Source organism: Physella acuta, unplaced genomic scaffold, assembly GCF_028476545.2.
Source record: "Physella acuta isolate Inbredline_101_S28 unplaced genomic scaffold, ASM2847654v3 ptg000245l, whole genome shotgun sequence".
Lineage (NCBI taxonomy): Eukaryota > Metazoa > Mollusca > Gastropoda > Physidae > Physella > Physella acuta.
In genome coordinates, this window is record NW_026731764.1 from 522,901 (window position 1) to 538,113 (window position 15,213).

General features: G+C 34.5%; 2 protein-coding genes across 4 annotated transcripts in view; one reads left to right on the forward strand and one right to left on the reverse strand.

Annotated features, from left to right (window-relative positions):
• LOC131938469 (sorcin) overlaps nucleotides 1-387 on the reverse strand; it is a 25,423-nt gene extending 25,036 nt beyond the window's left edge. The window contains exon 1 of the mRNA XM_059296511.1: nucleotides 249-387. The gene's annotated coding sequence lies outside the window, so the exon portion shown is untranslated. The remainder of the gene's footprint in view (nucleotides 1-248) is intronic.
• Nucleotides 1-11,420, forward strand: part of LOC131938465 (SWI/SNF-related matrix-associated actin-dependent regulator of chromatin subfamily A-like protein 1) — an 11,576-nt gene extending 156 nt beyond the window's left edge. The window contains exons 2-18 of one of the 3 annotated variants that reach the window (XM_059296503.1): nucleotides 996-1,058; nucleotides 1,487-2,142; nucleotides 2,286-2,336; nucleotides 2,574-2,748; nucleotides 2,968-3,118; nucleotides 3,306-3,467; nucleotides 3,606-3,671; nucleotides 4,390-4,527; nucleotides 6,376-6,455; nucleotides 6,634-6,766; nucleotides 6,899-6,969; nucleotides 7,093-7,192; nucleotides 7,506-7,694; nucleotides 8,284-8,384; nucleotides 9,190-9,277; nucleotides 9,655-9,808; nucleotides 9,933-11,420. In XM_059296503.1, coding sequence (XP_059152486.1) covers nucleotides 1,527-2,142; nucleotides 2,286-2,336; nucleotides 2,574-2,748; nucleotides 2,968-3,118; nucleotides 3,306-3,467; nucleotides 3,606-3,671; nucleotides 4,390-4,527; nucleotides 6,376-6,455; nucleotides 6,634-6,766; nucleotides 6,899-6,969; nucleotides 7,093-7,192; nucleotides 7,506-7,694; nucleotides 8,284-8,384; nucleotides 9,190-9,277; nucleotides 9,655-9,808; nucleotides 9,933-10,327 — 2,670 coding nt within the window. In that variant the 5' untranslated portion in view covers nucleotides 996-1,058; nucleotides 1,487-1,526 and the 3' untranslated portion in view covers nucleotides 10,328-11,420. Of the gene's footprint in view, nucleotides 1-995; nucleotides 1,059-1,304; nucleotides 1,363-1,486; nucleotides 2,143-2,285; nucleotides 2,337-2,573; nucleotides 2,749-2,967; nucleotides 3,119-3,305; nucleotides 3,468-3,605; nucleotides 3,672-4,389; nucleotides 4,528-6,375; nucleotides 6,456-6,633; nucleotides 6,767-6,898; nucleotides 6,970-7,092; nucleotides 7,193-7,505; nucleotides 7,695-8,283; nucleotides 8,385-9,189; nucleotides 9,278-9,654; nucleotides 9,809-9,932 lie in introns of those variants that run through there. The other 2 variants (XM_059296506.1, XM_059296505.1) reach the window with 2 other exon arrangements.
• Nucleotides 11,421-15,213: the final 3,793 nt, after the last annotated feature.

Consider the following 15,213-nt stretch of genomic DNA (forward strand, 5'->3'; position numbering starts at 1 on the left):
CTATTACTACATCTAGGCCTATGCTTTGTTTAACTTCAACAGTTTATTAAATTAAATATTTAAATTCAAAACTTTACCTATTTAAAAAAATTAAAGGTTATCTATCGTTTTAGGTACGTAAAATCGCCCGCGACTAGTAATGTGAAAAACAGGTGACTCCTTACATTTTAATAATTATTTCACATTTTGAGGAGGATTTATGTTTTGAAAAATACAAAACTGTTTCCTTGTTTCATTTATCTATGTACCTGTTTTTAAACAATTGAATTAAAACTTTTCAGTAATAAATGAACACCAGCGATGTTTCCAACAGATGCAACCATGCTCATTTACTATAGCAGCCATATTGTTAAAGTTTTATTTTTATAGACATATAGCGCGAGATTCAGGCGGAAGTCACTCTATTTTACAAATGGCTGCTGTTTATATATATAGCAAATCTTGCTTGCAGACACTGCTGTTTAAAGTTAATTTCTGGCCTATATTGATGTATTTAGCCATTGATTTAGGTTTATTATTCATTTATCTATAATATTTGACACAAACATATCACACTATACTTCTATTACAGCCTTGACAATGAGGTAATGTTTTCGTACATTAATAGCCGCGGGCGATTTTACGTACCCAAAACGATAGATTACCAAATTAAAATATTCAAAACGAGCCGGCCCGCGGCATAACATACGCCGCTATTTAGTTGTTTCTAATTTTCAATAATTCATAATTTGTGAATTCGACAGTACCAACGCTGACACTGAAAATATTTCTTTAAAACACTATATAAGTAGCTCGTTAAGGACCATAACCCCCCCCCCCCTACGTTTAAAATCGTTGGCTCTGCTTGTAAACATTTAGAGTGAACACAGCTCACTAAAACCATGTAGGGGTGGGGAGGTAGGGAGAGCGTTTGCAGCTTGTTTTCTAACGGCTCGAAGAGGAGAATTATATATATAGATATTTATTAATTTAATTTTAATTAATAATTATGACAGATTGTCAGATAAACCAGGACCTGAGGCCACTGTCACTGTGTCTGACCAGTATTCAGTGAATCAGTATGCTCATCTGAGAAAACTATCACTATCTAATATCTAATCTATCATTTCTATGAATAGCTCAATACTTTAAAACTTTAATAATAAATAATAATAATTTGTTATTTATTGAATAGGGTCCTACTTCACAACTACTTGTGATTTATGATTTTTTTTAGAAGAAAATCTGATTTTATAATCCCTATTTTATTATTTTACATTTAGACCTAAATCTAGATTTATTTTTTAAATAATAAACATCAACACTTGGTTGGATGATTATTTATAATAATGAAAATGACATGACATGGATCTATGGCCTATGGTACATTTAAATCTATTATTTAACTCTTAGTTTGTTTTAGTTAGTAGTATTTTCATACGATTATACAATATACTATTTACATGATTAAAGTTCAGCTATTCCTATATACATTTTTCATTTTCAGATAGTCTGTACTGCAATTACAAGTAAGCATTAAAAGAAACATGAGTGCTAACGGCAGTCAAGGTCTCACTCTCGAGCAGCAGAAAAGAATAGAAGAAAACAGACAGAAAGCCTTACAAAAACGAGCAGAGAAGCAAAGCCCAGTGAAAAATAATCCCACATCTGCCTTTAATAAACCCACTAATGCTGCAGCAAGTGTGGATTCTCTAAAAGCAAGAATAGAAACCAATCGAGAGAAAGCTATGGAAATCCGAAGTGCAAAAGTTACAACAGTTTCTAATGATTGTTTAAACATTAGTAAAAGTAATTTCTCCCAGACTTCTGTTATGACCAATTTTAGCTTAAAAAATGTCCAGCCTAACAATAATGATCATGAGAAAGTTGGTTTTAACCAATATGCATACAAGAATTTTAAGGGTCAACAAATAAACAATTCTTTACTCAACAAATTACCTCAAAATGGTGATAGCAAAAATAACAACCACAAACCACAAAACACAAAAGGTAATTCAATAATGTCTAAAGAAAAATTTTTTGGACTACAACAAAAGTTAAAAGGAAAATGTGTACTTATCAGCAAAAACATGTTCTGCGTTGATGTTGGGTACAGCACACCTCTCATTGAATACTTCAAGAAGATGAAAACCAAAAGCTATGGTAGGGATTTCACAAATTTGTAGTCAGCTCAAAATATGATAATTCTTATTTCAAAAAATCAACTGTAAAGAATACATAAACTGACTAGTACTGAATATTTATAAAACTTGAAACTTAATTTAAACTTTTCCTTTATTTTCCAGATTATGCTTCCAAGTTATGGTCTTTCAAGCTAGAGGAGTATAGTGAATTTAGTATGTAATTTTAAAATAAACAAAATCTTTATTATTTTAATTTATTTGTTATTCTGGTACAACACTTAAAGTCCCTATTTATATAATGATAAAATATTTACTTGTTATTTAATGATAGCACAAAATAATACTATCTTCTTTTGTCAAAACATTTTATATTCATGTTTAAAACAATATTTCAGAATATACCTCTGCCACTTATTATTGTAACCAGGAAACTGTTTTGTATTCTTTTAGTGAAAGGTGCAGCTAATTTCCAGCCTGATATTGAAATAGAAGGACTTCCACGATGGATCCTGAAAACATTTGGTTCACCTATAGAAGAGGAGGAAATTATACCTGAAGCAGACCTGAGCAGTGTAGATGGATGTCTAGTCCAGACACTTCTGCCATTTCAGAGGCATGGGATCAAGTAAGACACTTTATAATGACTATTGATGGGTCCACTTATTCTTTATATTAAGTTATTAATTTATGAATATGCGATTATTTAACTCTAGTCTCTAAGTTTTGTATAGATCTAGTTTTTGATTTTTTGTTGGTGGAAGTACACAATGACACAAATATAGATCTAAGATAGATTAAAAACAGTTTATTCTGTATGATAACAATTCACAAACTGGTTTTTTAGTGTTGCAATTCATCGCAATGGAAAGTTATTATTGGCTGATGACATGGGGCTTGGAAAAACTCTTCAAGCTATATGCATAGCTTGCTACTATAGAAAAGAATGGCCTTTGCTTGTTGTCTGTCCATCTTCAGTTCGTTTTGATTGGGCGCAGGTGAATATTGTAAAATATTGTAAAATTTAATTATTTTGGTTTAATTATTATTTAAATTAACTAATTTTCTTTAGGAACATTTGAACTAATATTAAATTACCTAATATTTTGAATAATATTTAATTATTAATAATGTTTTGAAAAATACTTTGAAAATTACATTCAATTATTAACTTTCTATGCACAGCAAATATGCAAATGGCTTCCCAGTGTCGCAGCCTGTGATGTTAATGTAATAGAAACAACAAAGATGAGCGCAACTTCTGGACTGGTCAATATTATTAGCTATGACCTACTTTCAAGGAAAGGCTCTGAAATTCCTGTAGATTTTTTTAAAGTTATAATTATGGTTAGTTGTTTTTCTTTTCTCTGTTTTAAATTTTTGTTTGTTAATTCAACAAAAAGATATTAAATATTCACTAATTTATATTTAAAAAATGTATACATGCCTTTGTGTAATCTGATTTATTTTCTTCTACACCAAAAGGATGAATCTCATTTTCTAAAAAATGCTAAAACTGCGAGGACCAGAGCTGCTCTCCCTTTGTTAAAGGTGAGTTTTTGCTTTAGCATTATTTGATGTCTTTAATAACTAACATTAATACACATATTATAAGTTATTACATTAATCAGAGCACATTAATCAGAGTTATACATTTCTATGTTTGTTATTATTATTTGAAATTATATCAAATGGAAACAAATATATAGAATATATAGAATATCGTTGTTTGAATTGTTAAAAAACACAAAGAATCAACTGAAAATAATCAGTAAAGCTGGTATAATTTATGCTTATCTGTCCATCACTGTGGCTATTCAGCTCATGGATGGCTTTAAGAATACATGACAACCTTTCATGTGGACCTATCTGATCTTTTTTCTCTAAAGTTTGTACTCCAAGCTGTCTCCACACTGTCTATCCATCTTAGCCTTGGTCTGCCTTTTAGTCATTTAACTTTGGGGTTTAATTACAAATAATTTTCCCCCCGCTTTGATTCTTAATTTAGGCTTAGCATTTAAGCAATAATAAATTTAAAAATTTCTAATGTGTCATCAATTCAAATAGCAACTCTAATGAATGTAATTAACGAGGAATCGTTTGACTTTTGAACTTACGTTAATTTCTAGCAGTCAGTTGACCACTTATAAACTAAACAAAATAATGGTTATTATCTAAACAAAAAAGATATTTTTAACAAACATCCTTAGCCTCATTAAGTTCATGAGCATAGCTGGAAAAAAATCCAGTCCACCATTTTATTTTTCAGAGTGCCAGACGGGTGCTCCTGTTATCAGGGACCCCAGCCCTGTCAAGACCAAACGAATTATTCTGTCAAATTACAGCCATTTGTGCAGATCTCTTCAAGTTCCACGACTTTGGTTTGAGGTACTGCAATGCTAATCAGGTATATGCTCACATTTCCATCGACATTTTTAATTTAAAGACTCACATTTAAATAATAAAGTAAATGTCCACATTTGTTCAAATATCTATGAATTTCAATACATTTGTCTGTTAAACCAGGGGTCGGCAACCTGCGGCTCGCGAGCCGCATGCGGCTCTTTTGGTGTCCAGTTGCGGCTCTTCAGCTCCATGCACAAATATTAATAATTATATTATTTTAAAAACTCATAAAAATATTAGTCTGCATCACTCGGTAATAAACGATATAACATAAGATATAAACAATAAACATGCACTATTTTATTAGAATATTTAGTTACTCCCTATCTCAATGTACATCCTATTACATTGTCCATTCCGAATCGAAACATTCAACTTCACAGTGGATATCACAAAGAAACTAAACCAGCTATGTATAAAACTGAAAGGAAAACAGAGCCTATGTGTTGCTTGAAGAAGTGGTTTGTTTCGAAAAAAAATAACTTTTTTGTTGAATACATGGGTGTGCGGTAAATTACTTAATTACGAAAAAATCTGAAAAAATATCGTTATGGAACCAATGCTACTATTCAATCACTTCAGCATTAATATAAACAAAATGAAGGATGTTTTCACTGAGAGATTTGAGCTATTCAAAACAAATGCAAGAACTCTGACTTATATAGTAGATCCTCTCAACACAAATGCAAATGAGATTATTTCATATATTCAAAGCTATTTATTTTAAATTATAGTATGATATTTGTTTAGGATTATGTATATATATATATATATATATATATATATATATATATATATATATATATATATATATATATATATATATATATATATATATATATATATATATATATATATATATGGCTACAGGACATTACCCCCCTGGATATTTCCCCCCCGGACATTTCCCCCCCGTATTTACCCCCCGGAGCAATTACCCCCCTGTCAATTACCCCACCCCCCCCCCCCGGGGAATTACCCCCCCCTCTCAAGTTAAAATCCTAACTCTAACTAGAATTTTATACCTATATACTACTTTAATCCAAACCTTAAGAAAAAGACCAAAACCTAAGCATCCACCTTAGCCTAAAACTTCACACAAAACCAAAACCAAAGCTAGACACAACCCTAACTCTAACACTAGCTCTAACCCTAACCCAAATATTAACCCTAACCCTAGCCCTAGCCCTAACCCTAATCCTAACCCTAACCCTAACCCTAACCCTAACCCTAACCCTAATCCTAACCCTAACCCTAGCCCTAGCCCTAGCCCTAGCCCTAGCCCTAGCCCTAGCCCTAGCCCTAGCCCTAGCCCTAGCCCTAGACCTAACCCTAACCCTAACCCTAGCCCTAGCCCTAGCCCTAACCCTAACCCTAGCCCTAGCCCTAAACCTAACCCTAAACCTAGCCCTAACCCTAACTCTAACCCTGTCCGGGGGGGGGCAATGTCCTACTGGGCGGGGGGTAATTGACAGGGGGGTAATTGACAGGGGGGGGTAATTACTCTGGGGGGTAATGTCGGGGGGGAAATATCCGGGGGGTAATTGACAGGGGGGAAATGCCCTGTTCCCATATATATATATATATATATATATAATCCTAAACAAATATATTATTGACATAAAAATGTTAGTGGCTCTTTAAAAACCGGGTAATGTTGTAAATCGTAACTTTTGGCTCTTTAGACTCAAAAGGTTGCCGACCCCTGTGTTAAACTAAAGTAAAAGCGCCCAGTTAAATATATTGCAAAGAAATTTCATCTTTTCTTTGAGACTTTTCTCAGTCTGTTACTGTTGTGTGTAATCAGACACTTTTTATCGAGATGTTTTTAATTAACTTTATTTATAAGTTGCCATGGGGATGGGACTATACTGGTTCATCTAACATGCAAGAGCTGCAGTTATTGTTAGAAAAAAAGATAATGTTAAGGTATGTTTTGGTTCAGTATTTAGAAAGTTTGTTTTAGACGTTTTTATATTTTATATAGAAATAAATGTGAATGCAAGTTAAAGGTTTGAGGTTTTAAGTTATAGACCATAATTTAATGCGTAGAATTGAAGTGTAACTAATTTAATTTGGATTTTTAAAAAAACAAACCATTTTGCAGACGGCAAAAGAAAGATGTCTTATCTCAGCTTCCTGCCAAAACCAGACAAATATTTGTCCTGGATCACAGTTTAGTAAAGAAAAATAAAGATCTTAATGTTGCCTCCAAGTTGATGCACAGCAAGAAGTTAAAGGTAAATATTGCAAAATGAAAGCAATCACAATTATTCAGCTACCTTTGTATGTAATACACCATCTAAAATAAGCCAGAAATGCAGCTATACCTAAATAAAACTTTAAATCTTTATCGAAACATATTTTAACAGGGTTCAGACAAGCAAGGAGCTCTTCTTCAATATTTTAATGAAACTTGCAAGGCTAAATTAAATGCTGTCAGGTAAAAGAATAATTTCTACTTTGTCTTAACACAGTTTAAAGTAAATGTTATGTAAATAAATTTGTTATTTCTAGAATTGAAATTTTAAGAATTTTGACATGACCCTAAGACATTTTCCTTCAGGCAATACTTGTTGGATCTGGTAGAGTCAGATAAAAAGTTTTTAGTGTTTGCTCATCATAAAGAGATGCTGGACTGCATAGAGGATGGAATTAAATCTCAGGTATGTTAAAACATGATTGACTAATAACTGACAAACTTAATTAAACATTTAGCAAAAACCAAAGAAGATTTCTTGACTTTTATGCTGTGTATTTTTATAAGTTAAAATGTAAGTTTGAGATAAAAAAAATTATAAAAATACGAAAACCCCACATTCTATTTTAATAATTGACATGTAAAATAACATATAAATAATAGGTTAAAGAATGAAACATATTACCTAAATTTAAAGAAGTAGAAATCTATTAAAAATATGGGTTATAGTTATTTAAAAAAAACTTATTTCTTAAGTTAACTCCCTCTAAATGTTGCAGTCTCCAGACATCAATTACATCCGAATAGATGGGAGAACATCATCTGAGCTCCGCCACGAGTTTTGTAAAAAGTTCCAGACAAACGACTCCTACAGGGTAGCCATACTGTCCATCACTGCGGCCAACGCTGGACTTAACCTGTGTGCTGCCAGTCTTGTGATATTTGCTGAGTTGTTCTGGAATCCAGGGGTGGGTAACTCTTTTATTTGAGTTTTTTTGGAATCCAGGGGTGGGTAACTCTTTTATTTGAGTTGTTTTGGAATCCAGGGGTGGGTAACTCTTTTATTGAGAGGAGAAGTTATTCCTGCTTCTAATAATAGAATTGTTTATTACTTAGTTCACTAAACTTATACTAATTAAGTAAATGTGCACTCCAACAAAGTATTCCCTATATATAAAAAAATAAAATTACATCTCAAAGTATTTTAAGATAATTCAATAATAATATAAAGCTGTTGATTTAATTGTATTAAATATTTCCAAAATTATCCTGTTTTATACATTTAAAATTTATTTTCCAATATTTTCTGGAAACTATTTTTAAACCCTCTATTCAGCGTTGGACATGTTTTGTATCTTTCAGATATTAGTGCAAGCTGAAGACATGTTTTAAATCTTTCAGATATTAGTGCAAGCTGAAGACATGTTTTGAATCTTTCAGATATTAGTGCAAGCTGAAGACATGTTTTGAATCTTTCAGATATTAGTGCAAGCTGAAGACATGTTTTGAATCTTTCATATATTAGTGCAAGCTGAAGACATGTTTTGAATCTTTCAGATATTAGTGCAAGCTGAAGACAGAGCTCACAGAATAGGGCAGGAAGATTCTGTGACTATACAATATTTGCTGGCTAAAGGGACGGCTGATGACTACATTTGGTGAGAAATTTGTATTAGTTGGGTGGGGTGAGGGAGAAGAGATGATGATGTTTTATTGTATATATCTCTACACCATCATGTGTATTTGGGGGGGATTGACTCTTATAAAAAGGAATTCTGTACCCAATTCTCCAGTGGTAAATATATAAATAAATAACACAACTGACACAGTTCAAATTTAAATGTTAATAGACACAAACATAATCCATCTATTCCTAATCCTAACTCTGCTGTCCTACACTTTACTTCTACTATCCCAACTATCTCCTACACCTAACAACATCTATATTCAACTGCTTTCCAACACTTAACTAACCAACTCTGCTCTCTTTAACCATCTGCTCTAACTCTTAACAGCTGCTAACTCCTGATGCTTGGTCAGCTGACCATCACAAATGACCAGTCAGTCGTTCTACTACAATTCTTTTGGTTCTGCTTGACCAATCTCTATATATGACAAGCTAATTCTTAGCTTCTACATTTTTTCCTTTCTATTTAACCTACTTCTTTTGTCATTACATGTCGCCCTTCCTTCCTTAAGCTGACAAATTATATTTATCAGCTTCTACTACTAATATCTCAACAAATAAATATCTTTCTAACTTTTTAATCTACACTACCCCTTGCTCTCCATAACATGGTTGGATTTAAAATATTAAAAAAAAATTGTTTTTAGGCTTTAGCTGAGTTAATTTAGATTTACTTTACCAAGTTTGGCTTACAATGTAATTGTATTTTAAATGTTAGTATTTAGCAGATTATTTTAACTGATGTATGTGTAGTATAAATATACTTTATCTTTTAGGCCTCTTGTCCAGACAAAGCTTAACGTCTTGAGCAAAGCTGGTCTGACTAAAGATAATTTTTCTGATGCCGACACTACACATGTGGCTGTAAGTTGCTCATTACAGCTAATCTTTAATAACCATTTATTCATACCTGGCTAAATTTTTTATTACTTCTATTAAAATTTAAAGAAAAAAAAATACTTTATGTATAAAAAAAGTAAAGCACTCATCACTAAGCAGAGAAGTTGTGTTCTTGTTTTCTTTGACCTCAAAATACACATTGATTGTATGGTCATCACTGTGTCCAGCAAGCTTTACATTCCCTGAATCAAGTCAGCTATCAGTGAGAGGTCTAGGCTGAGTTTTTTTTTGTTCAGGGAGCCAAGCTTAAGATTTTTGCGTTAGCAGTCATACACACTACTGTTCAACCATGCCATCTTATCAGCCTTATCTAACTAATCCATATATGAATGTTGTTACAGGACAAAAACCAGAGTAGTATCTTGGACCTGTTCATGTCAGATTTCATTGACAACTCAGGTCTAGAGAAGTTGCAGGGAGATAACTCAGGTGTAGAGAAGTTAGAGGGAGACAACACAGTAATAGAAAAGCTACAAGGAAGTGCCCTTACATCAGGTTGAATTTTTGTTTTTGTTATTTTTTAACAGAAACTCTGATTACAATTTTAAGAGCAGGTTATTGAAAAATGTTTTACTGTACTTACACCATTAACTTGTTCAAATGTATTCTGTGACTCTAGAATCCCCCAAGTCTAAGCGAGCTCGAACTGTTTCTCCCACAAAAAAGAGCCACTCACCCATCAAGTTCAAAAGGTCAGCAGCTGGGTCTCAGGCCACTACCCCAACCAAACGCCAGGCAAGCTTAGCAGAATTTTTCCCCTTGACTCCCCCAAAGAAGAGTTTGCGATTAGATGAGGAAAGTGTTACGCCACCTGGATGTACAGGTAGGACTAACCTACATGGGGCAGGTACTAGTGACATTATTACCACACACGACCCTGAGGGTACAGGTACAGATGACCTTGGTACTACTGCAGGTACCATTGACTTAAGTGGTGCTGGAACTAATGAAGCACTGTTGTCCCAAGATGAAATCGCAGCTTGCCAGCAGTTTGACTGGGATGATGATTTTTGAGACAGGTTTAAACTCTATTCACTGTTTTGTTTTGGTAAAATTTAAAGAAATAAAAAAGAACAAATGGTAAGACTAATGCTGTCTTGTTTTTTCCTATGCCGAGTAGGCATATACTAGCCATGTATATTTTTGTTCAATTATTCATTGAGTTAGTTCCCTTTATTGAAAGTCTTTTGTAAAATAAAACAGTTAAACACAGATAATACTGTGGGCTTTAAGTCAAAGAGTAAAACCTCTAAATCTGGTTCTTCCTAGCCTGGCTTTCAACTGGTATGATGGTAAACTTTATCAATTATTGTATGTAGTATAAGTTTTAGACTGCTGGTGTAACAACACACCTTTGACTCACTCCCAGTGAAAAACAACTTTGAAAAAATCTTTTATTTGGTGTGATCACTAGTCAGATGTTTTCTTGTATTGCAAAGTTTGCAAGAAAAGATTATGCAAGATATGTTAAGATGGTGTGTGCAAGAAGATACTTTAAAAGTGTTTTTCTACAGCTGGTGGAGGATTGGGTTTGGTCAATTGTAGATCACATGATTCCTTACTCAAACTTCTTCTGTGTATTTGCCATGCTCAGGTCCGGAGGATGCTCACTGTAAGTCTGCCCATCTTAGATGGGTACCTGACTTGAATCAGTGAAAGTAAAGACAGATGCACATAGTGCTGACTTGACTGTGCACTTAGTGCCGACTTGACTGAAGCACATAGTGCTGACTTGATTGCTGCACTTAGTGCTGACTTGACTGATGCACTTAGTGCTGACTTGACTGATGCACCTAGTGCTGACTAGACTGATGCACTTAGTGCTAACTTGACTGATGCACATAGTGCTGACTTGACTGTGCACTTGGTGCTCACTTGACTGATGCACTTAGTGCTGACTTGACTGTGCACTTGGTGCTCACTAGGCTGATGCACATAGTGCTGACTAGACTGATGCACATAGTGCTGACTAGACTGATGCACATAGTGCTGACTAGACTGATGCACATAGTGCCGACTTGACTGTGCACTTGGTGCTCACTAGACTGATGCACATAGTGCTGACTAGACTGATGCACATAGTGCTGACTTGATGGCTGCACATAGTGCTGACCTGACTGATGCACATAGTGCTGACTAGATTGCTGCACATAGTGCTGACCTGACTAATGCACATAGTGCTGACTTGATGGCTGCACATAGTGCTGACCTGACTGATGCACATAGTGCTGACTTGACTGATGCACTTAGTGCTGACTTGACTGATGCACTTAGTGCTGACTTGACTGTGCACTTAGTGCTGACTTGACTGATGCACATAGTGCTGACCACACAATACCTTCACATTGTTGAGATTAAAAAAACAGATGAACTACTGTTCTGGATTGTTTGGTTTATGTACATAATGTTACAAAACTTGTTTGTTTATGTACATTGACATTCCTGTATTTTAAGTGCAGCTGATACTCTTGTCTTTCATGTGTTCATCTTGTCAGAAATACCTGGTGTTACCTGTTGTAAACAAGGTTTATGTACATTGATGTGATTGTTGTCTTGTTAGAAGTACCTGGTTTTACCTGCCCTATTGATGTGATTGTTTTCTTGTTAGAAGTACCTGGTTTTACCTGCCCTATTGATGTGATGTCTTGTTAGAAGCACCTGGTTTTACCTGCCCTATTGATGTGATTGTTTTCTTGTTAGAAGTACCTGGTTTTACCTGCCCTATTGATGTGATTGTTGTCTTGTTAGAAGTACCTGGTTTACCTGCCCTATTGATGTGATTGTTGTTAGAAGTACCTGGTTTTACCTGCCCTATTGATGTGATTGTTGTCTTGTTATAAGTACCTGGTTTTACCTGCCCTATTGATGTGATTGTTAGAAGTACCTGGTTTTACCTGCCTATTGATGTGATTGTTAGAAGTACCTGGTTTTACCTGCCCTATTGATGTGATTGTTGTCTTGTTAGAAGTACCTGGTTTTATTTGCCCTATTGATGTGATGTCTTGTTAGAAGTACCTGGTTTTACCTGCCCTATTGATGTGATTGTTGTTAGAAGTACCTGGTTTTACCTGCCCTATTGATGTGATGTCTTGTTAGAAGCACCTGGTTTTACCTGCCCTATTGATGTGATGTCTTGTTAGAAGTACCTGGTTTTACCTGCCCTATTGATGTGATTGTTGTCTTGTTAGAAGTACCTGGTTTTACCTGCCCTATTGATGTGATGTCTTGTTAGAAGCACCTGGTTTTACCTGCCCTATTGATGTGATTGTTGTCTTGTTAGAAGTACTTGGTTTTACCTGCCCTATTGATGTGATTGTTGTCTTGTTAGAAGTACCTGGTTTTACCTGCCCTATTGATGTGATTGTTGTCTTGTTAGAAGTACCTGGTTTTACCTGCCCTATTGATGTGATTGTTGTCTTGTTAGAAGTACCTGGTTTTACCTGCCCTATTGATGTGATTGTTGTCTTGTTAGAAGTACCTGGTTTTACCTGCCCTATTGATGCTATTGTTGTTTTGTTAGAAGTACCTGGTTTACCTGCCCAATTGATGTGATTGTTGTTTTGTTAGAAGTACCTGGTCTTACCTGCTGTAAATAGAGTTGATGTAGGTTGATGTGATTTCGTGCAAAAATACATCATCACCCAGCAGTTGACTGGGGTTTTTGTTTTAAAAAATTAAGTAAATCAAATTCTTTTCTGGTCCTTAACATTGTTCCCATAATGCATCTGTTTTGTTTCAGACAATATTTTCTTCTTTAAGAATCTACGTATTAACAATGTAAACATTTCTTATAAAGTGTTGATTTTTTTATAATAGGTAAAAAAAAATTTTTTTTTTATTAAACTATAAAACTGTATAAACCAATGTGTTTATTATTTCTTTCTGTTGATTTGGTTTATAATATTTTATTCTAGATTAGCCGTCAAAGAATGCTTGAAAGTTTTTGTGTTTGTGAATCAAGATCAAGAGGTTCCCTTAATTTAAGTGCTGATTTTGTCAGCAGTTATCGGCTGTTTGATCAATCACTCTCACCCCCCCCCCCTCCACACACCCTACCCCTTACCCCTCCTGACGTGATTAGTTCCGTTTCTGGACAAAAATCTGAGGTTCGTGTCTGAGGACGCAGCTTTATCTTCGTCTATTTTTAGCTGCTCAAAGTTCACAGGGTGAAAACAAAAATAGCCTTCAAGGGGAGAGAATGTTCCAATAGTTGGTTTTTGGTTTCGTCAATATAGCTGAGTCTAGCGCTCCACTCCCCCCCCCCCTCCTCTCCCACGCGACTTTCACATTTATTTTTTCATACAAATTTGAAGTATGATTTTAAATATAAAAAGCTACGTTCTAAAGAAGACGTATATCGTCAGTTAAACATGGTAGGATATAAAAACATGGTGTCCGTAATCTCCAAACATGGCGTCCAAACTAAATGGATTCAGAGCAGATGTTTTCAAATATTTGTTCCCACCGTGGCCTGGATGTAAGGATCACGTGACGCAAGAATTTTTTTTCTTAATTTTGATCTAATTCCTTTCAGTTTCAGCATCACCAAGACCCCATTTACACATATCCCTGCCTATCCCAACCTAAACTTTTCCCAACCTAAACTTTCCCCAATCTTCACTTCTCCCAACCTAAACTTTCCCCAATCTTCACTTCTCCCAACCTAAACTTTCCCTAATTTACACTTCTCCCAGCCTAAACCTTTCCCTACCTAAACTTTCCCTAATTTACACTTCTTCCAGCCTAAACTTCTCCCTACCTAAACTTTCCCCAATTTACACTTCTCCCAGCCTAAACTTTTCCCTACCTAAACTTTCCCCAATTTACACTTCTCCCAGCCTAAACTTTCCCCAGTCTACACTTTCCCCAGTCTACACTTTCCCCAGTCTAAACTTTTCACAATCTACACTTCTCCTAATCTATATTCCTGCCAATCTACACTTTTCCAAGGAAACAAACTTTTATTTCTCTCTATCTCTCGTCTATAGACCTACTGCTTTTATTTCCTCTCCAATGTATGGTTTCTATATGAAGAGTTGATTTTCAAAACGCGATAAGCGCCATTTTTGAAAAAAATGAGATAACGTGCCCATATTGTAAAGCTACTCAGTTACTATTAGGAAAACTTAATTTTAATCTTCACGGCGCAAAATTTTCATTTTATTTCTATTTTGTAGCTTAACAAAAGCTGGATATACCTCATTTTGCAACGAAACGCACATTTTAGGACAAAAAAAAAGCATCTTTTTATGCAGGTACATTTCAAAAACCATTCTAGTCCTATTTATATGAGGGTTATGAACCTAAAAACAAGCTGTACTCTTCAAATTAAAGTCTCTCGTTAGAGACTTGCATCATTTTTGAAAAATGTTCAAATAACTGAAATTACTCACTAAAAACACTTTAAAGTAACAGAAAAACATGGTACAATTGTAGTGAGATGATAACACTGGGAATATAAGTGGGTCTTAATAAAATAATAAACTAAAATATTGGACATCAGATGTATTTTCAGAAAAAAAATGGATATACTGCGTTTTGTAGCTTAACAAAAGCTGGATATACCTCATTTTGCAACGAAACGCAATTTTTGGGACCAAAAAAAAGCATCTATTTTTGCAGGTACATTTCAAAAACCATTCTAGTCCTATGTATATGAGGGTTATGAACCTAAATTGACAAACAGTTTTAGCATATTGTACAATGGCTTCGTGTAGGAGAAAAGTGCGATTTTCTCGAAACCCAAATTTTGGATATATTGCATTTTGAAAATCAACTCTTCATATGGAGTATTTTAAATGTTTTTATTAATTTGCTAAGCATAACAGCTTAAATTACGACCCATCACTTGTGCTCAGTGGCGTAGCGAGGTCGGGTGTCACCCGGTGCGGCACTTAATG